Consider the following 23,505-nt stretch of genomic DNA (forward strand, 5'->3'; position numbering starts at 1 on the left):
TGTATTTAGAAGACTGCCTGGAGTTCAGCAGTAAAGAATTTGGGCCGAGTATGGGGGACAGAGCAAAACCTGAACAAACGTCTCTACAATCCTTTTTAGTAGCATACTGTTGCACCACCAAATGACAGGTGCTCTTTAAGCTGGCACAGACAATGACCAATATAGAAGGTGACCTCACAGTAAAGGAATGGTTACATTGCACACAAATCCACCAGTAACAGGCGACTAAAGTCCACCAGACAATGAAAAGATCCTTACCGTGTCACTGTCACATGGCTGGAACTGGAAGGGCTGAGCTTTGTGAAATACGGGATTCTCCTGAACAAACAGCTGGAGGTTGTATTCCCTCATCACCTGAAAGAAGAGATACAGAGAGAGATCAGTAACCAAGCAAAACATGGTGCAATCGGAGAGAAGTCCTGAAGCTTCTCAGACTGAAGTGCACACCGACCCATAACCCGTAATGACTCAAATTACTCTGATGTGGCAAACTATATTTATAAAAAAATAAATAAAAAAAAGATGCATAAAGTGCAACCAGGCTTGTCGAAGGAAAATAAACCACTAACAGGCATTTTACCAGGACAACAAAAGTCGCTTGTGTAGGAGCAAGCATGCGCGGTGATGTAAAAAATTGAGGGTGACTTAAAGGACCTAGTCTAAAGCTGAAAACTTGGTATCAAATGGAAATCAGTGGGGTAAAAAAAACTCATGCAGTCATAAGAACTAGAAAATCAAAACAAAAAAAACACATCCTTATGGTGATAAAAGGCAATTAGAGGCAATACGCTTCCAGAGGTGCCCATACATTTACATTAGGTTACAGAGTTTGAAGGCTTACTTGAATCGGTCAGGGAAGTTTAAGTTCAAAAGTGTTTTTAGTTTTTGGATAGCATGGGTAAGGTTAGACCCCCAGTCTGGATTTTACTGCTGTCTGTGTTCCCTCTAAAGGAGATTCACCTTCTCTAATTGTCCTGGTGACCATTGTCACTAATTCATGAGCAAGTCTGATGTGGGCAACTCATGTAAAGGGGACTTGGATGAGCACAGATGATTTAGGGGGGAACTTTGAGGGGGGCAACTAAAATAAAGGGGACTCTTAATTTGACACCTAATATATGGAGGCACGGGTTGTTTTTATGCGTCTTTATCTAATGACTGTTGATGCAAGGGGGCACTCTGATGGGGACAACTGATGCAAGGGGGCACTCTGATGGGGACAACGGATGCAAGGGGGCACTCTGATGGGGACAACTGATGCAAGGGGGCACTCTGATGGGGACAACGGATGCAAGGGGGCACTCTGATGGGGACAACGGATGCAAGGGGGCACTCTGATGGGGACAACGGATGCAAGGGGGCACTCTGATGGGGACAACGGATGCAAGGGGGCACTCTGATGGGGACAACGGATGCAAGGGGGCACTCTGATGGGGACAACGGATGCAAGGGGGCACTCTGATGGGGACAACGGATGCAAGGGGGCACTCTGATGGGGACAACGGATGCAAGGGGGCACTCTGATGGGGACAACTGATGCAAGGGGGCACTCTGATGGGGACAACTGATGCAAGGGGGCACTCTGATGGGGACAACTGATGCAAGGGGGCACTCTGATGGGGACAACTGATGCAAGGGGGCACTCTGATGGGGACAACTGATGCAAGGGGGCACTCTGATGGGGACAACTGATGCAAGGGGGCACTCTGATGGGGACAACTGATGCAAGGGAGCACTCTGATGGGGACAGTTGATGTAAGGGAGGCACTTAGAGGAGGGTAGTTGATGTAAGGGGGCACTCTGAGGAGGGCAACTGATGTAAGGGGGACTCAGAAAGGGACATATATATATATATATATATATATATATATATATATATATATATATATATATATATATATATATATATATATATATATAGGCACGGTTTCTTTTTATTCAGCCTAATCTAATAACAGTTGATTCAAGGGGCACTCTGATGGGGACAACTGATGCAAGGGGGCACTCTGATGGGGACAACTGATGCAAGGGGGCCACCAGAGCAAAAAAGTAATGAATAATCCTACTGGGACAAGTGTTCCAATGGCAGCTCTCTAAAATGGGAATTCCATTCACTATGGAGAGATATCCTCTCCTTTCCTGTTGAGCTTTTAGAACAGGAAGTGAAGGAGAACCTCCCCTGCATGACACAGACAGCAAAATAAAAAAAAAAAAAAAAACCTAAAACTCTAAGACTAAAAAAAAGATTTAGCATTGACATGAAGCCATCAATTGCGGAGGGGGGCTTAGACAAGACTGACTCCCACAGTGCACACAAACAAAATATCTGTCTGGTCAGTTAATTTTTATATTTAAGCTCCCAGATTCAGAAATTGAAATTTAATAATTTATAGGTTATATTTAGATCTAAACAGATCTTAAAATTGTGAAGAAATGGATTTCAGATACAAAATATTTTATTTTACCCACTGACTGTCGCATGACGGCGACAACTGATGTAAAGGGGCACTCTGACGGGGACTGGGCTAAGAGAATAAGATTCACAAAGATGTTGTGTGCCACAAATTACTGGAATCGTTCATTAGAAGCCAATCGCTGGATTCTGATTGATTACTGCACATGGTTTCTGTTTGCACAATGATGATGATTATTGTATTCGTTTTCAGCTTCAGGCAAAGTCCTTTCACATAAAAATAACATATCACAGGATGGGATTGGGGCTGATCCTGAGATTCTTACCGCCGACGGAAACTTCAGCTGCATGAAAGCCTGGAATATCAAAGATATGATTGGGTATTTTTTTTTCCTTTTGTCAAAGTATTTTACATTTTCCAGAAAATGAATGATGGAATATTGTATAACATATATAAGAATATGCAGAAATGAATACATATACCAGTGTTTTTGTTTTTATTATATACTACGTGATTCAGAGACACCCACTACAAAGGTATTTTTTTTCTTCTGCTCTGAGCGGGCTTTAAAGTTGCATTCACAAATGTCTGTTGCATCAATGTGCATAAAATCACATGATTTTGAGCATGTTCATAGTGTGCACATACACACTATATTACCAAAAGTATTGGGACGCCTGCACATGACATCCCAGCCTTAGCCCGTAGGGTTCAATATTGAGTTGGCCCATCCTTTGCAGCTATAACAGCTTCAACTCTTGTGTGTCTATGGGAATGTTTGACCATTCTTCCAGAAGTACATTTGTGAGGTCAGGCACTGATGTTGGACGAGAAGGCCTGGCTTGCAGTCTCCTCTCTAATTCATCTCAAAGATATTCTATCGGGTTGAGGTCAGGACTCTGTGCAGGCCAGTCAAGTTCCTCCACCCCAAACTCGCTCATCCATGTCTTTATGGACCTTGCTTTGTGCACTGCCACATACTCACATTCCTTAGACCTTGATAAAAATCTATCCTGCCTATGTACTGCTTACAATTGCAATATTAATAGGATATCTACATAAGCATAGTTATAAAAAAAAAAAAATCTCAAATGTGCCGAATAAACAGAACAGTTATTTGGAAAGATGCTGGGTGTATCTTTTTGTGTCTGTTCCCGACTGCAGTAGCTAATATTAATTTGGAACTACTAATCAATATTGGGATAGGAGTTCCAAGACAATGCTTAGACTCCTTTCACACTGGGGCGCTTTGCAGGCGTTACAGCGCTAAAAATAGCGCCTGCAAAGCACCCTGAAAGAGCCGCTCCTGTCTCTCCAATGTGAAAGCCCCGAGGGCTTTCACACTGGAGCGGTGCGCTGGGAGGACGCTAAAAAAAGTCCTGCTAGCAGCATCTTCGGAGCGGTGAAGGAGCGATGTGTATACCGCTCCTCCACCGCTCCTGCCCATTGAAATGAATGGGCAGAGTAGCTATACCGCTGGGTGGGTTTAACCCTTTCTCGGCCGCTAGCGGGGGTAAAAGTGCCCCGCTAGTGGCCAAATAGCACCCACCGCCCCAGTGTGAAAAGGGCCTTAAGCTTCTTTACTGCATGAAGGGTGGCTCATTTTAATAACTGACTGCCCTATGTGTGGCAATGCACAAAGCCTGGCCTTTCGCTACAGTAGTGTGAATGGGGTCTCAGATACCATAAAAAGTATTAAAGGAGACCAGTATTACCACTGATGAACTCTCCTTTAGAAAATACCAGTTTCCTGGCTGAAATGCTGATCTTAAATCTCCAGTACTTCAGGAACCAGGCTTGTTCAGAGACTCAGTATGATGCCAATGGTAGCCAGGAAGTGAGTATTTTCAAGAGGGCAGCAATGACAGCCTTTGTATTTCTCAGTACAGGTAAAAACAAAGAGAAAAGAAAAAGAAAAAAAGACTAAATGCCAACACACCTGAGTGTTATGTTGTGATGCGCTATATTTTTGATCTTGGGTTTAGTTTCACTCTAAAAGGTAGTATCTTTGAATGGTCATCACTGTTACTATTTTAACAGATTAATAATACTAATAAATAGAACTATATTTTCAATACAAAAAAATGCAGTAAAATCGTTACAAATATGAACACAATATATGTTACAACATTTCCAATCAGGGATACAATTGTGTTAATAACCCAGTGTACATGCAAATAGAAACATGTAAAACTTTTTAGGCACCTAGAATTTTACCACTTCGCCTAATTCATATAGAAAATTATGACTCTGATTTTATTGATTGATTTTATTTACTTTATTGTTAAGCCTTGAATAAGGAAAGACTGAAGTTTTAATCAGGCCCTTGGAAATATTTAATACAGGTATCCAGCACAAGCAAAAAAAAAAAAGAAGTCCATCAAGTCCAACCTATGTGTGTGATTATATGTCAGTATTACATTATATATCCCTGTATGTTGCGGTCATTCAGGTGATTATCTAATAGTTTCTTGAAACCATCGATGCTCCCCCCTGAGACCACCGCCTGTGGAAGGGAATTCCACATCCTTTCCGCTCTTACAGTAAAGAACCCTCTACGTAGTTTAAGGTTAAACCGCTTCTCTTCTAATTTTAGTGAATGGCATGTCTTATTAAAGTCCCTTTCGCTGAAAAGTTTTATCCCTATTGTGGGGTCACCAGTACGGTATTTGTATATTGAAATCATATCCCCTCTCAAGTGTCTCTTCTCCAGAGAGAATAAGTTCAGTGCTCGCAACCTTTTCCCATAACTAATATCCTCCAGACCCTTTATTAGCTTAGTTACTCTTCTCTGGAGGTGACTCAATAAACAATGAAAATTCACACCTAGGAGGCACACAATGAGTGTCGGTTCACACTTGTGCGCTCTGCGATATCACATGAGATTTGCACCGCACTGCAGTGCAAATGACATGCGATGTCTGTGCAATGCGATTTCAGCCATACAGAGAGTATGGCTGATATTGCATCTCATTCAGACCAAACTCGCACAGGACCCCTTTTTTTGGTCTGCACCAGAATCAAATTGCATGGGTGTAAACACCCATGCAATCCTATTCACGTCCCAACTGTCAGTTCTCAGTGCGATATGTGAGCTGAAATGGGGGCGTCAATAACAATGTATTTGACACTTCCAGCAGTTCGCATATGGCAGTGTGAACTGCTGTGCGAGTCGGGGTACGAGGCGGGAACTCGCAGTGGATTAGCAGGGTGTGAACGCATGTTCTGTCAATTTCTCCAACCCATCAGAAACTCCAACCACTTAACTTCTGGTTTCTTTAAAACCTTAGTAATTGGATATTTTGACAAATTGGTGGTTGGACACAACACCGAATAGAGTCAGGAGGATAAATATATGAATTGTAAATTTAATAGACCCTTTGGGGTCTTTGTACTATTGTTTTCTTCTTCTTTCTTATTTTTTTTTCTTTTTATTAAAATGATTTATTATTTTTTAGTGACATTGTATAAAGGTCCTACAAAAGCTCCAGAAGAAGCCATGATTATGGCGAAACATGTAGAGACAACCAATTGTACTGTGACCGCATGATCATTTATGCTTTGGTTTTAAAAAAAAATATTGATTTTTTTTAATCATGTATGTTTAAATAAAATTTATGAAATTTGTATTATCAATTTGATTTGATTTTTTTGGTACCACAAAACTCCCAATCTTGTTTCTTGGTATTTTCTGATTATGTTTCTTTAAAGCGTAACTTCGCTTTTGTTGAGAAAAAAATAAAACGTTCCCCTCTGGGTGATCTATGTACTTTACAAGGATTTTAACAAACTTTGTTGCAGATTCCTATCTTTTGTTATTCTGAAAAAAATCCCAGTGTGTTTGTCTCTATCCATGTAGGTAAGTGACTCTGGGAGTGGTTTTATAATTATCAATCAGCTGTGCCCCTGCAGGGCTCTAATGAGGAAAGCAGCAGGCTCTGCATCCCTTTAGCTGCGATTTCCTATTGGAAGTATCTCACCAAAAAAATGACATTTTTGTTGCAGGGGATGCCTGAAATCTGACTTGCATCTTAGTGCAGACTTCTGGGAAAATCAGTGAGCCAATCACACAAGCAGGAAATTACATTTCTGGGGGGGCGTTCTGTATACATTCTGTGTACAGAACATCTCCAGGTAGCCATATTGCATTGTATTTTCAGAAAATTGCAGAGGCTGCAGATTGAAAAGGAAAGGGAATTTTTATTAACATTCAATTACAATATGATTAGTGTCGCAATTGTATACGCTATATTATTTCTTTCTTTAGTTGCTATTCCTTTCCCCCATGAAAGTGGAGTTATCCTTTAAGTTTCATGTCCTCTATTGTAAATTTGGTTCTTCATGCTCTCAAGTGTTTTGGGGGGAGCCTGCAGCTTCTTGTTACATGTAGCTCAGAGGGGCCCTACAAACAGCAGGGCTCACAACATTCATGTGGCTCAGATATTAGTGTTCCCAGAGCTAAACATCAATGAGGCAGAGGTGACCCGGTACAACTCACCTAGGTGGGGGTGAAAAGCCCACATCCCATCCACTTTTCAGTACAATATCTGCCTGATGTGTTCATGTTAGAGTCCTGAAGCCCCCCCTCCCATTGTCGGATTCCCTAGCCAACACAAAAGAGAACAAATGCCACAATGAACACTTACCCGACTAGACGTCTCTAACAAATACTGGAATGTGTTCTGGACAGCTTGACACGTCTCCAGCTCCGTCCGGTTGAACGCCATGAGGTAATCCTTTAGGTGGTCATATACGTTACCATCAAGTGTCTGCAAGGGAACACAAGACAACGATGAAGAAGTAATTTCTGGCTGTCCACAATCTCCAGATGTACAAAAAGTATGGAATCACCACCCTTGGAAAATGTTCAATCAATTGTTTAATTGTGTAGAAAAAAACAAAAACCTAATCACAGACATGCCTCAAAACTATTTTCATTTAACATTCTAACCTTCTGGCTTTAAGAAACACTTAAAAAATAAAGAAAGAAAGAAAACTGTAGTTAATTGCAACTGTTTTTGCAGATCAAGCAGAGGAAGAAAATATGGAATCATTCAATTTTGAGAAAAATATTATGGAATCGTAAAAAAAAACAAAAAAACACTACAGTACACCACTAGTACTTTGTTGCACCAGCTCTGGCTTGTATAACAGTTTGAATTCTCTGAGGCATGGATTTAAAGTATTACTAAACCCAGTAATATGAATATAGTTCACCTCACCCCCCCCCCCCCAGTGCCCACAGCTTATAAATCATCTTTTTACATTAAAATACTGCCACTATTATACCTTTTTGGCTCATCTGTATACCACGATTACATGATAAACTGCAGAGTTTCTCCAGTGCTAAGAGTTCAGAAAGGAGGAGATTTCCACTACAGCCTGTATACACGCCCACATGTGTGATGTCAATATCATGTGACCTGGCTATCTCTGAGAACAAGTAAATGTTCTCTCCAGCATAAAAGACACAACTGAGCATGTGCAGGTCGGCTACCCTGCCTGTGTTATCTGGCTTTTCCCAGATATACAGTGCAGGAGGGGGAGGATCTGTGCATACAGGATCAAACAGCCTTTTTACACAATCCGAGGGATTAACCCCTTAAGTTCCACAGTGAGTATACCAAGCATGCTATGCTGCATACACAGACTGATTTTACTGTTGTGGGTTTAGTAACACTATCGACAAATCGTATTCTTCATCAATCCGGCTTTAACTTTCTCTTATTGCAGATGCCAGATCAGCTTTACAGGTTGGAGCCTTGTCATGGACCATTTACTTTTATTTCCAACATAAATTTTCAATTGGATTGAGGACCGGACTATTTGCAGGCCATGCCATTGACATTATATATGTCTTTCTTGAAGGAAAGATTTCACTGCTTTTGTCCTATGGCAAGATGCATTATCATTGACATTGTCATGACATCACTTCTGGTGGGTCAATTGTCTCCTATCTAAACTGCCCTAGGATATGAATGTATGGGAGATTGTAAGTTCCTTGAGGGCAGGGACTGCGGTAAATGCAAAGACGTAAAGCGCTGTGCAAATTTGTACTTGTAATAAATGAGAGGCTTCACAGTTTTCAATCAGACACATCCTGTCTGGTATAGGTGGGCGTGGGGGAGGGGGGGTGGGGGGGGGTGGGGGTGCCCCTAATCAGTGTGTGATCCAGTGTCCTCCCTCTCATCCCCTCCCTTTCACCCCCCTCACCCTCCCACTCTCACCCTTGTCTCTTTCTCTCACCTCCCTCCTCACCCCCTCTCTCTCACTCACCCCCCCTCAGCACCACTCTCACCCCATCTTTCTCTCATCCCCTCAACCCCTCTCTCTCTCTCTCACCTCCCTCTCTTTCTCTAACCCACTCTCTCCCTATCTCACTCCCCTCTCTGCCATAAGATGTAAAATATATTAAAACATTAAAAATTTTTTTAAACATTTCAAAATTTTTCTTTACATTTAAGAGTGTGTGTGTGTATATATATATATATATATATATATATATATATATATATATACACACACACACACACACACACACACACACACACACACATATATATATATATATATATATATATATATATATATATATATATATATATTAATATTAGGGCTGGGCGATTTTCTCAAAAAAAAAAAAAAATCTGCGATTTAAAAAAAAAAAAAAAAAAAACTCAATTCGAATCGAGGACCTTTTTTTTTTTTTTGGCTACCGCGCCTGTTCTAAGGAGCTGCGGGCAGGAGTTTTTAGGCGGGGCCGCGGCTTTGGCCTAGTCTGCGGCGTCCGGCCTCGCAAACTAGGCCGAAGCTGCGGCTTCGCCTAAAAACTCCTGCCTGCAGCTCCTCAGGACCGGCGCGGTGAAAAAAAAAAAAAAAAAAAATCGATTTGCTTAAATTTTGAATCGATTTGACCTCTCAACTCGATTCAAGATTTCAATCGATTTTTTCCCCAGCCCTTATTTATATAATATATATAATATATATATATATATACACACACACACACACACACATACATACATACACACTACACATATACATATACACACACACATACCCACAAACGTGTGTTTGAGTTTTGGGGTGCACACCTATGATGTCTGCCTACCTATGAAATATGATCAGCAAAGCACAAACACTATATAGGACTACTAAGCAAGAAGCAAGGCTTTGTAAATGTAATGTGCGAATATGTCTGCTCAATGTAGATTAGAATAAAATATACATAAGAAATAAGGTTTTAATGGCTTGTCGGGAAGTATCAAACATTCCATATGAGATAAAACAATCTATCGTTATCCTGTAAACTCCTATGTCTGTACACATGCAGCTCTCCTATCTCTCTGTATAGTAGGTCAGCAATGATATTCAGACACTAGAATAATGCTGACTGGCTGGGAATTTCTAAAGACAGCAGGTGCTCTTTAAATAGCCACCCCCTGACCCTTGTGTGGGGAATAGGGGGGGGGGGGGGACTACAGCAAAGCTCTATAGGCATGCTCACTGCACATGAAGCTAATGTGTGTACCCTGCCTAGAAATATCGTCCACGCTGAGCGCACACAGCGGCCTCATTCAGCCTGGAACTGGACGGAATCCTGACAGGTCACCGCAGCCAAGATAAACGGCGAGCATAAATAAACCGCATTCACCAGCAACCAGCACATAGACACAAGGCATCAGCCAAAGGGACACTAGAATCATTATATTTATGGGTTTTCTCTGTTTACTTTTATGAAGTACAGTTTTTTTTTTTTTTTTTTTATATCAAATTTTATTGCACATTGACCTCAAAAATGTTCTTAGGAATCTATTATAGGGGGTGGATTCACAAAATGCTTGCATATGTATTCATATATAAAAAAATATTTACAATTTGTAAACAGGGAGCTCCACGTAAGCAGGTATACAACTGTTCTATGAAATAGGTCTTAAAATCATGGAGATCAGATTACGCAGACTGCTAAGTGGAAAAAAAAAAAAAAAAAAAAGGTCACACCTCTTAGCTGAGATGGGACTGCCTGCATTAGGTCAGACAGCAAAATAAAGAGATTATTGGTTTTAGTAAATGCCATATTCCACTGTGTGTACAGTGCCTTGAAAAAGTATTCATACCCCTTGAAACTTTCCACATTTTTTTCATGTTACAACCAAAAACGTAAATGTATTTTATTGGGATTTTATGTGATTGACCAACACAAAGTGGCACATAATTGCGAAGTGGAAGGAAAATGATAATGGTTTTCAACATTTTTTTTTTTTTTTACAAATAAAGATGTGAAAAGTGTAGTGTGCAGTTGTATTCAGCCCCCCCCCCCCCGAGTCAATACTTTGTAGAACCTCCTTTCACTGCAATTACAGCTGCAAGTCTTTTTGGGGATGTCTTTACCAGCTTTGCACATCTAGAGAGTGACATTTTTACTCATTCTTCTTTGCAAAATAGCTCAAGCTCTGTCAGATTGGAATCAGAACGTCTGTGAACAGCAATTTTCAAGTCTTGCCACAGATTCCCAATTGGATTTAGGTCTGCACTTTGACTGGGCCATTCTAACACATGAATATGATTTGATCCAAACCGTTTCATTGTAGCTCTGGCTGTATGTTTAGGATCGTTGTCCTGCTGGAAGGTGAACCTCCACCCCAGTCTCAAGTCTTTTGCAGACTAACATATTTTCCTCTAAGATTGTCCTGTATTTGGCTCCATCCATCTTCCTATCATCTCTGACCAGCTTCCCTGTCCCTGCTGAAGAAAAGCATCCCCACAACATGAAGCTGCCACCATCATGTTTCACGGTGGGGATGGTGTGTTCAGGGTGATGTACAGTGTTAGTTTTCTGCCACACATAGCGTTTTGCTTTTAGGCCAAAAATTTAAATTTTGGTCTCATCTGACCAGAGCACCTTCTTCCACATGTTTGCTGTGTCCCTCACATGGCTTCTCACAAACTGCAAACGGGAATTCCTATGGCTTTCTTTCAACAATGGCTTTCTTCTTGCTACTCTTCCATAAAGGTCAGATTTGTGGAGAGCACAAATAATACTTGTCCTGTGGACAGATTCTCTCACCTGAGCTGTGGATCTCTGCAGCTCCTCCAGAGTTACCATGAGCCTCTTGGCTGCTTCTCTGATTAATGCTCTCCTTGCCCGGCCGGTCAGTTTAGGTGGACGGCCATGTCTTGGTAGGTTTGCAGTTGTGCCATACACTTTCCATTTTCGGATGATGGATTGAACAGTGCTCTGTGAGATGTTCAAAGCTTGGGATATTTTTTTATAACCTAACCCTGCTTTACACTTCTCCACAACTTTATCCCTGACCTGTCTGGTGTGTTCCTTGGCCTTCATAATGCTGTTTGTTCACTAAAGTTCTCTAACAAACTTCCGAGGGCTTCACAGAACAGCTGTATTTATACTGAGATTATATTACACACAGGTGGACTCTGTTTACTAATTAGGTGACTTCTGAAGGCAATCAGTTCCATTAGATTTTAGTTAGGGGTATCAGAGTAAAGGGGGCTGAATACAAATACATGCCACACTTTTCAGGTGTTTGTAAAACATTTTGAAAACCATTTATCATTTTCCTTCCACTTCACAATTATGTGCCAATTTGTGTTGGTCCATCACATAAAATCCCAATAAAATACATTTACGTTTTTGGTTGTAACATGAAAAAAAAAATGTGGAAAATTTCAAGGGGTATGAATACTTTTTTTAAAGCACTGTATGTTACATAGATCCTTCGCACTGCACAGCCCAATGCAAGCCAGGCTCAGAAGGCCTTTTCACATCCCCCCAGTTTGTATTCACAGGTTTCTTCCAAAGAAAACAAGCAGGGCCCACCAGAAGACCCGAGCGACCAGACGGCGCTTCCACTGGCTGACCAGAGAGGCAATTAAAGCGGGGTTCCACCCAAATTTTGAACAATATCTGTATGTATTCTCTTCCTTGCCTAGATGCTGACATGCCGTTTAAAAAAATTTAAATCGCCGTAATTACCTTTTTTTTTTTCTATTCTTCTTTGCACTTCCTGGTTCTCCTCCCGTGGGAGTAGGCGTGTTTCTAGCCTCTCCCAGACTCCTGGGAGCTAGTCTCAGGCTTCCCAGGATGCCACTGAGCATGTGCGGGAACGAGCGGTGAATGCTGGGAGCACAGCATTCACCACATCCAGGAAATAAATGCTTGTGGGCTTCAAATGCCCACAATGAAGATGGAAACCGCCTGCAGTGAATAATATAAGTTATTCTTTCCGACGAAATCTGACACAGGCGGACATATTACACACAATATGTGAGTATGTAATGCTGAGAAGAAAAGTTTGTGAATGAACTCAAAAAAAAAAACACGATAGATAGGTGGACCCCCGCTTTAAAGACCAAAATGGCTCTGATCATCTCTATAGTATAGGAAACCAGAAGCGATGAGCGTTCATCACTTCCAGTTTTGCTAGATGTAAACAGCGTCATTTTTAAAGCGAACCTTCACTGAATCTGAGCGCCACAAACAAAAAACAATATTTAAGGATCGGGCCTCTTTCTGAGATTTGTTGTTTACAAGTTAAAAACAGTTTTTTTTTGCTAGAAAATTACTTAGAACCCCCAAACATTATACTTTTTTTCCCCTAACACACTAGAGAATAAAATGAGTGTCACACCGTATTTGCACAGCGGTCGTACAAGCGCATTTTTTTTTTTTTAAAAATACACTTTTTTAAATAAAAAAATAAGACAACAGTAAAGTTGGCCCAATTTTGTTTTATATTGTGAAAGATAATGTTACGCCGAGTAAATTGATACCCAACATGTCATGCTTCAAAATTGCGCCCGCTCATTGGATGGCGACAACCTTTTACCCTTAAAGATCTCCATAGGCAACGTTTAAAAAATTTCTACAGGTTGCATGTGTTGAGTTACAGAGGAGGTCTAGGGCTAGAATTATTGCTCTAGCTGTACCGGTGGCGGCGATACCTCACATGTGTGGTTTAAACACCGTTTTCATATGTGGGCGCTACTCACGTATGCTTTCGCTTCTGCAAGCAAACTCATAGGATGGGGCGCGATTAAAATTTTTTTTTTCTTATTTATTTTACCTTTTATTTTTACACTGTTCTTTTAAAAAATAAAATTGTGTCACTTTTATTCCTATTACAAGGAATGTAAACATCCCTTGTAATAGAAAAAAAGCATGACAGGGCCTCCTATGTATGAGATGTGGGGTCAAAAAGACCTCATATTTACACTAAAATGCAATTAAAAAAAAAAAGAAAAAAAAAAAAAGGCTCTTTAAGAGCTATGGGCGGAAGAGACGTTTTGACGTTGCTTCCGCCTTGCAATGGTATGGAAACGATTGGGGGCACTCGCCTCCGCCGCTCCTGACGGATCCGGTAAGCGGTGGAGGGCACCGGAGCGTGGCAGGAGGGGGGGGCCCCTCTCCTGCCGCCGAGACCACTATTATCGGAAACCGGACCGCCCGCAGAAGAAGAGGATACCAAGGTTATGGCAGCTAGCTTCTACCACAACAAAGATAGGACGTGTATCGGCGTTCGGCGGTCCAGAAGTGTTTAATTCATTTTTATCAAACCAAACTCCCCCCATCCATCCATGTCTCCATTATTTTTCATGTTGAGAAATCAATTTGAAAAAACATTCCCCTAGCACTTCTGGCCATGGCCATCTTGAGCAAGGGCAAATGATTCATGTAGCATTTACTTCCTGGAATCCATCTGCCCTTACCTCAAGCATGCATGCAGGAGAGTGTTCTTAGCCGAGAAAACCCCTCTCCTCCTCCCTTCCACTCCTGAAGACTCCTGGGATGTATGACATCATTTACCTAGGCAAGAAACCAGGAAGTAAATGAAGAAATGTAAAAAAAAAAAATTTCTATCTATTTACTAATGCTAACAGCATGAGGATTAAAAATAATGTTGATTGGGAGAGTGACCTTCCCCTTTAAATTGGAAAAGCATCTGATTACACCGATTTTGGTGTGATCAGATGCTTTTAAGGGCAGAGTAGACATCTGAAGTCTAATAGACCCCAGATCTCTCCATAAAGAGTACCTGTCACTTCCTATTGCTATCACATGGATTTAAATTCCCTGTGATAACAAAATTGATCAAAACATTTATGTTAAAGCGACAGTGTAAAATAAATAAATATATTTTTAAAGTGACCCCATCCTTCAATGCTCGCACGCAAAGGCATGTAGGTCCCACATGCAAACAGCGAACGCGTCATACATGTGAGGTACCATGCGAACGTCAGATCATGGGCAATATATCTAGCACCAGACCTCCTGTAAATCTAAAGCGGTAAATCGCTTTTAACCACTTCTCATCCGGGCCATTTCTGACACTTCACTCCTACATGTAAATATCTACTTTTTTTTTTTTTGCTAGAAAATTACTTAGAACGTCCAAACATTATATTTATTTTTTTTTACCCTGTAGAATAAAATAAAAAGGAGGAGTAATTTAGGGACTTTTAGGAAGCCAAGACCTGGTAAGGTCACGTATTTCCATTCCTTTGGGACTTTAAATGAAATCACGACCCGGTAGGGTCATGTATTTTTATCCCTATTATATCAAGAAGAGGGAAACAAGGAGGGTGGGACTTTATAATGCTTCATATAAAGTCCCACCCTCCTTGTTTCCCTCTTCTGTAGAATAAAATGGTGGATGTTGCAACGTTTTATATCACACTGTATTTGCGCAGCGGTTTTTCAAAAACACTTTCATGAATTACAAAAAAAAAACCCCAAAAAAAACACTAAAGTTAGCCCAATTTTTTTTGCATAATGTGAAAGATGATGTTACGCCGAGTAACTAGATTCCTAACATGTCACGCTTTAAAATTGTAAAACATTACTAGTTTAGAGTTACACAGGAGGTCTGGTGCTAGAATTAATGCTCTAGCTCTGATGTTCGCGACAATACTTCGCATGTGTGGTTCCGATCAGCGTTTACATATGGGTGCGGGAGTAACGTATGCGTTCGCATTTTATTATTATTATACAGTATTTATAAAGCGCCAACAGTTTACGTAGCGCTTTACAATTTGCATTTACGTGTAAGCACGGTGGGACGTGGCCGCTTTAAATTTTCTTTTTTATTATTTATTTTATACAAATATTTTTTTTTTTTGTACTAACTTAATTGCCATCACAAGGGATGAACAACATCCCATGTGATAGCATGGGCCGTGAGACAGGTCCTCTTTATGGAGAGATTTGGGGTCTATTAGACCCCAAATATCTCCTCTGGCTTCCCATGTAGCCGATCAGACACAGATCAGTCAGGTCGACTGCTTACCTGGCCAGGTAAACAAAGAGGCCGGAGGTGGAACCCGGAAGTGGCGAACTACTCGTCACTTCCAGGGTTACAGAGAGAGGGAAACAACGTCTCTCTCTCTGTACAAAGCGGCCATCGCCGCCGACTGCATCGCTCCCAACCTCCGTAATGGGACCGGAGAGCCAGCGGCGGCGGGAGGGGGACGGGACCCCCCTCTGCCACCTGCAGAAGTGATCGAGTGGTTAATTAGCCACTCAGAACACTTTAGCCTTTTTCAGAATTCGCTGGCTGAAAAGATCAATACCGGGTTGATGCCTGTAGGTGCAGTAGGCATCATCCTGGTATAACCACTGAAACTGGAGGATGTCCATGTACGCCCTGCCGGCGTGAAGTGGTTAAAGTCTTCCCTATGGATAATAAAATTTACGTTGTTTGTTGTCGTGGCATGGGCATGCGCAATTTTAATGCCTGACATGTTTGGCATCTATTTACTCGGTGTAACATTATGTTTTAAATTTTACCAAACAATTGGGTATTGTATTGTGTATTTGTGCATTAAAATTCTAAAAGTGTATTTTGAAAAAATAAAATGCGTTTGTAAAACTGCTGCGCAAATACCGTGAGACATAAAAAAAACTGCAACACTCACCGTTTTATTCTCTAGGGCCTCTGCTTTAAAAAAAAAAATATATATAATGTTTGGGGGTTCTAAGTAATTTCCTAGCAACAAATACTGCTATTACATGTAAACAAAAAAAAGTGTTAGAAAAGACATGGTATTCAAGTGGATATACTGTATAGCGTGTGTATATTTTAAGGGACACATAGATAAAAATAAGAATTAATAAGGATTCATTGGTACACGGATTACTACACAAACATTAGTAAGAAGTCACCGTTTACGATTGGTGGACACGTTAGTATCAGAAAAACATAAAAAAAAAAAAAAAAAACAAACAAAACAAGCAGAAAATAATCTGAACGTATGGGGTTTTACAAATAAGTATACAAGGTGTTATAAGCATCACAACCACTAGAAGTCAGCAGTGCCATTAAGCAGCATTATATACAATTACCAGCAGGGGGAGCTCCATAAAACCAATCTGACTTTTCTTGCATGGATGGGTGAAGCTGTAGACTGCTAGGAAACATAACTAGATGACTTCTTTTCAGAGATCCAGACTGTGTGCTGATCAGGGCCGGGACTAGGGGTGGGCAGGAGGGGGCGGCTGCCCTGAGCGCAATGGTTTACTGTAGGGAAGGGGAGCGCTTTCCTTCTGTTGCTGGGCATAGGATCCCCTAAGCTTACATATTGTAAGCGGTGGAGGGAGGGCGCAATTTGGCATCTTTTGCCCTGGGCACTGGATGACCTTGTCCCAGCGCTGGTGCTGATGAGGGGTAAAGGAATCTGGCCAGGAAAGAAAAAGGGCTCTGAAGAGGTTGGGGATCACAGCAAAGCCAAGTATCAATGGGAAGGCCTGTCAAGAGAACCTGTCGCTTTGGTCTGAATAAGCAAAAATGACAGATATGCCATAAAGCAAATTTAAATGTAAAAACATAAACGCAATATATTGCAGCTTACTGGTCCTTAGATGTGGTGGCTGCGTTCGTATTCTAATGCAGCCACCAGATTTCAGACATTTTTCCAGAAACCCCTCTATGCAATTCTATATCCAGTGAATAGTACATACCATAGCTCCTACTGTTGTAAGTGGTAAAGGCCCTCCCCATTATAGATGCAGTTTAGTTTCTGGGGGTCCTTACAGAAAAAAAAAAAAAACGCTGCTCCTGCTGGATGGGTTAATTATCACAATAATGCGCCCCCTAGTGGCTGCTGTGGGCCATTCAAACGGTGTGCAAGTGCAGGGCATTGTCTCCTCCTGTAGCTGAGCTCCGTGCTCTAGTGGAGCAGTTTGAATGACCTGGAGCGGCCACTAGGGGGCACATTATTGTGATTTTCAGCCTGTCCTGCAAAGGGGGAGGAAGGAGAGTGAGCAGTCTTTCTGGAGAGGACCTCCAACGCCTGTAATGGGAAGCTCTTCACCATTTACAACAGGAGGAGCGCTGGTATGTACTATTTACTGGGCATAGAATTGCATAGGAGGAGTTCTGAAAAATCCTCTGGATGGTGAGCTTGCATGTTAAAGTGTTACTAAACCCACAACAGTAAAATTGGTCTGTATATGCAGTATAGTAAAGCATGCTTGTTATACTTACTGTGGACCCTAAGGGGTTAACCCTGCGCATTGTTTAAAAAGGCTGTTTGACCCTGTCTTCTCTGATCCTCCTCTTCTTTTACTGTCCTCAATCCATCTCCTAATATTACAGAGCCCTAGGAGTCACTATGCACATGCTCAGTTTGATAGCCGTGCCATTCTGCCGCAGTAAAACTGCGGCGGCTGGTCAGCAAGTGGTTAAGATGAAAAAAAAACTTTTGGGCTTTACAATCACTTTAAGCCCCGGTTCACACAGGGGCGGCACGACTTGCAGGTCGCCTCACCGAGGCGACCTGCACACGACTTCCACGGCGACTTGCAAAACGACTTCTGTATAGAAGGCTATGCAAGTCACCTCAAGTCGCCCCCAAAGTAGTACAGGAACCTTTTTATAAGTCGGAGCGACTTGCGTCGCTCCTATTAGAACAGTTCCATTGTACAGAATGGGAGGCGACTTGTCAGGCGGCTAGGCCCCTGTGTGAACCGGCACTAATAGAGTAACTATTACAGTGAAACCTTGGATTGCGAGCATAATTCCTTCTGGAAACAAGCTTGTAATCCAAAGCACTCTTATATCAAAGCGAATTTCCCCATAAAAAATAATAGAATCTCAAATGATTCGTTCCACAACCATTTATTTATTCATAGATCCTTCAGTTTATAGTCCTTATAAAAAGATTATAGCAATGTGATGGGTTGTGTTAACATAAAATGTCCATCCACAAATGGAAGCCTCCACAAGGGGATTAAAAGCAAAATCCAGCAGGAGCTCCAGAGTATAAAAGAGCAGAGAGGCGCCTCTAAGTGTAGTAATATGGTTACATTTAATGAAGGTACAATATTTAGCAAGTCACATGGTTGATGATTAAAACAGGCACATGTAAGTATGCAGGTTATCCGGCGTAAAGCTGTCCACACAGACCATTGTCCGCACCGCCGGCTCTCACCGCTGTCAGTCTTCAATCATGACTGGAAGACTACCCCGCAGTAGAGTGATCTAAAGGCGAGGCTTGGAGAGCTCGTGGAGCGCAGCGTGGAAGGGATGATGAAGATGGCGGTGAGGAGGACGGTCTATGTGGACAGCTTTACCCCGGATGCCTGCATACTTAGATGTGCTTCTTTTAATTATCAACCATGTGAGTTGCTAAATGTTGTACCTTCATTAAATGTAACCATATTGCTACAATTAGAGGCGCCTCTCTTTTTTATACTCAGTTGTGACATGACGGTACTTGTATATCAAGTCAAAATTTATTAAAATATTTTGCTGCCCTTGCAAAACGCTCTCAAACCAAGGTTTTACTGTACTTGGCTTTTAAACAAGACATGCTGCCTGCAATGATGCCTGCAGCAGATTGGCATGAGCAGGCCCTGGGACTGTGCTGGACAATGCTATCCAATAGGGCTGGTTTTGCCTAGCAAACAGTTTATAACAGCAATGGCAGCTCCCATGTTTCTGTCTGTAACGGCCATTTTAATAAACAGAAGTCATCTACAAATTGCAGTAGCTCAGAGCAACCAATCAGATTTCACTTTAATGGAGTCAGATCGGGGGGAAGGTTATGGATTACACATCATCACGCTCCTAGCACTGCCTTGTTATTGAACAGGCCAGTAGAGAAAACTTCCCTAGAAGAATGGAAATAAGAGAGCTGTCAGATTTTCTCTGAACACTTCCTGTACACAGATTCGGTGGCTGCACACCTGCACCAGACTGGAGACGAGCGCTGCGCCTGTCCCGTCAGCAGATCACGGCACACACACACACACACATGTATATTTAGCCATCTACCTCACCAGCTGTGCCGAGTACAGGAAGCAGGTGGGGCACCGGGAAGGAAGGGCGATGTACAAAACGTCTGTTTCAGCATTATAAACCTGGAAAAATCTCGAATCAAACCCCCTCACTTCTAACGTTTGAAAGGAAAACAGAAAAACAACTTTTTGAAGCCTGTATGCAAAGTGTAAAGCAGTTGCTTTGCTCCTCTAAATGCTAGAACTCCTGGAAGGAGAAAAAGCTACTTAAAGCGGAGTTCCGGCAAAAAAAAAATTTTTTTTTTTTTTATCCTAGCATTATTACTAATGGAATTCAAAAACGAGTATACAATTAACATAATCGATTTATCAAAAAATATACATTTCTTACTGTTATATTTTATGCCTCCGTTTGTGGCCGTTTCCATCATGATTGTGGGCATGTGAAGCCCAATCGAGATCGCTTCCTGGAATAGCTTTGGAGAGGTGCATTCCGGGTAACCAGCATGCACCTCTCGATCTTGCGCATGCGCGATTCACAGCCCGTAGCGCCAATTGTTTCTAAAGTTGGACGGCGGCGGAGGAAGGAGTAGAACTCCCCTTTAACTAAAAGAAAAAAAAAAAAAAAATGGGGACCAGGCAGGATTTGTAATGCAGAAGAGACATGCTTTGTCTCTTCTGCATTGAAGTTTACCTGCATGTCCGCCCCATGTACACTAAGATACGCTCGATGCACAAAATCGGCAATGCTGAAGCTGACAAAACTCCTGTGCATGCACAGAAGTGATGATATGAACAAAGAAATTTTGGAGGAAAAATACAGTCTTTAAAATTTTAATGCAAAAAAAAACATTACATAACCCATTTTTTTTTTGTAAAAAAAAAAAAAAACAAAACAAAAAAACAGGCACCAAACATGTCATGCTTTAAAATTGCGCATGCCCGCACAGCGACAACGAATGCCGTAAATTTTACTATCAATGGGCGACGTTTCAAAGCCTTTACAGGTTACTACTTAATATCTACAGAATAGGTCTAGTGCTAGAATTACTGCCCATGATCTGACGTTTGCGGCATTACCTCACGTGTGGAACGATCGCGGTTTGCGTGCGTGCGGCACTGACGCATGCGTTTGCCTTTGCACGCCAGCACAGGGAACTTTACATTCTTAAAAATTTTTTTCATTTATTTCATGTTTTTGATTTTTACACTCTTGCTTTTAATTTAATGTATTTTTGGATCACTTTTATCGCTGTCACAAGGAATGTAAATATCCTTGCGACAGCGATAGGCATGTGACTGGTACTCTTTATGAAGGGATCTGGTGTTAATAAGACCCCAAATCCCTCCTTTGCACTTGAAAGCTTTCAAAATGCCAAAATCTGCTTTTTTGAATGCTTTAAATTTTCCGCCGAGGACATCCATGTAAACCAGAAGTGATGTCATGTCATCGCTTCCGGGTTACCATAGTGGAAACCCAAAGGGTTGATCCTGGCTTTGTATGGGTCTCCGGCCAACCAGCAGCTCAGGTCTCCCGGTGGGAGGGGGGAGTCAGAAAGAGTCGTGGAAGGCGGCAGGGTGGGGGGGGTTGTTGTCCCCTCCTTCTGCTTGTAATAGCAACCGAGTGGCCAATTAGCCACTCCGATTGCTATAACAAGAGAGCCAACCATCAGCTCAAAAAAAAAAAAAAAAAAAAAGGCTCAAATGATGTACCAGGTTTGTGATTTGGCGGCAAGTAGAAAACCTTTTTTGTTTGTTTTGCAGAGGGTGCAGAGGGCTTAGAACACCTGTCAGTTTGTATTGCTGTCTGTGCCCCCATTAGGGAGATTCCCCCTCTCTACAGTATTTGTCCTGTTTACCATTGAAAGTAAAAGAAAATCCCAAATTTTGGGTTGTCTCCAGAAAAGAAATATAGAGGAGAAATCTTTCAATGGGGACACCAATTCTGGTGATCTGGGGCCCCCCAAGGGATTCTCTCTCACTTCCTGTTTGGCCATGGGACAGGAAGTGAAGGGAAATCACTGCAATGGGAGACAGATGGCAGGAAAAAAAAATTGACAGGCGTTGTAACCCTCCCGTACTCCTACATACTTGCATCAACTCCTTCCCCATCACAGACACAGAATACTTAGTACATTTGGTTATTGGGGAGCATGTGATCTCCTCCTATGATGGAGGGGGTGACATCTCTCCATGCTGCCCTGACACCAGCTGACATTCTGTATTTTGTGGCAATAATTAGTTACATAGTAGGTGAGGTTGAAAAAAGACACAAGTCCATCAAGTCCAACCTGTGTGTGTGATAATAATAAGTTCAGTGCTCCCAACCTTTCCTCATAACTAAGATCCTCCAGACCCTTTATTAGCTTTGTTGCCCTTCTTTGTACTCGCTCCATTTCCAGTACATCCTTCCTGAGGACTGGTGTCCAGAACTGGACAGCATACTCCAGGTGCGGCCGGACCAGAGTCTTGTAGAGTGTGAGAATTATTGTTTTATTTCTGGAGTTGATCCCCTTTTTAATGCCAATATTCTGTTTGCTTTGTTAGCAGCAGCTTGGCATTGCATGCCATTGCTGAGCCTATCATCTACTAGGACCCCCAGGTCCTTTTCCATCCTAGATTTCCCCAGAGGTTCCCCCCCCAGTGTATAATTTGCATTCATATTTTTGCCACCCAAATGCATTATTTTACATTTTTCTACATTAGACCTCATTTGCCATGTAGTTGCCCACCCCATTCATTTGTTCAGATCTTTTTGCAAGGTTTCCACATCCTGTGGAGAAGTTATTGCCCTGCTTAGCTTAGTATTGTCCTCAAATACAAAGATTGAACTGTTTATCCCATCCTCCAGGTAGTTTATGAATAAATTAAATGTACTCGCCCTATGGTCCATGCCAACGGTACAGTAAGCATTTATGGGGGGGAACTGTGTCAAATGCTTTTGCAAAATCTAGATACACCACGTCTATGGGCATTCCTTTATCTAGATGGCAACTCACCTCCTCATAGAAGGTTAATAGAATGGTTTGGCAAGACCGATTCTTCATGAATTCATGCTGATTACTGCTAATAATACCGTTCTGATTACTAAAATCTTGTATATAGTCCCTTATCATCCCCTCCAAGAGCTTGCATACTATTGATTTAGGCTAACTGGTCTGTAATTCCCAGGGATGTATTTTGGACCATTTTTAAATATTGGTGCTACATTGGCTTTTCTCCAATCAGCTGGTACCATTCCAGTCAGTAGACTGTCTGTAAAAATTAGGAACACTGATCTAGCAAATTCTTGACTGAGTTCCTCAAGTACCCTCGGGTGCAAGCCATCTGGTCCCGGTGATTTATTAATGTTACGTTTCCCAAGTCTATTTCTAATTCTGTCCTCTCTTAGCCATGGAGGTGCTTCCTGTGTTGTGTCATGAGGATAAACACTGCAGTTTTGGTTACTGAAGCCCCCCGATTCACTCGTGAAGACTGAGGAGAAGAATAAATGCAATACCTTTGCCATCTCCCCATCCTTTGTAACCTGATGTTCTTTCTCATTCTTTATGGGGCCAATATGCTCTGTCCTCCCTCTTTTACTGTTTACATACTTAAAGAATTTCTTGGGATTTTTTGCTCTCCTCCGCTATGTGTCTTTCATGTTCTATCTTAGCCGTCCTAATTGCACCCTTAAATTTCTTATTGCATTCTTTATAAAGTCTGAATGCTGAGGATGATCCCTCAACCTTGTATTTTTTGAAGGCCTTCTCCTTTGCTTTTATATGCATTTTTACACTGGAGTTAAGCCATCCAGGATTTTTGTTCGCCCTTTTAAATTTATTACCCAATGGG

General features: G+C 41.6%; 1 protein-coding gene across 4 annotated transcripts in view; it reads right to left on the minus strand.

Moving 5' to 3' along the window:
- Positions 1-23,505, minus strand: part of FCHSD2 (FCH and double SH3 domains 2) — a 375,255-nt gene that overhangs the window by 78,098 nt on the left and 273,652 nt on the right. For 2 of the 4 annotated variants that reach the window (XM_073612905.1, XM_073612908.1), the window contains 3 exons: positions 7,061-7,183; positions 2,740-2,769; positions 259-354 (listed from right to left, as the gene is read on the minus strand). In XM_073612905.1, the coding sequence (XP_073469006.1) occupies positions 259-354; positions 2,740-2,769; positions 7,061-7,183 (249 nt within the window). The remainder of the gene's footprint in view (positions 1-258; positions 355-2,739; positions 2,770-7,060; positions 7,184-23,505) is intronic. The other 2 variants (XM_073612907.1, XM_073612906.1) reach the window with 1 other exon arrangement.

The sequence above is a fragment of the Aquarana catesbeiana genome, linkage group LG02 (genome assembly GCF_042186555.1).
Source record: "Aquarana catesbeiana isolate 2022-GZ linkage group LG02, ASM4218655v1, whole genome shotgun sequence".
Classification (NCBI taxonomy): Eukaryota; Metazoa; Chordata; class Amphibia; order Anura; family Ranidae; genus Aquarana; species Aquarana catesbeiana.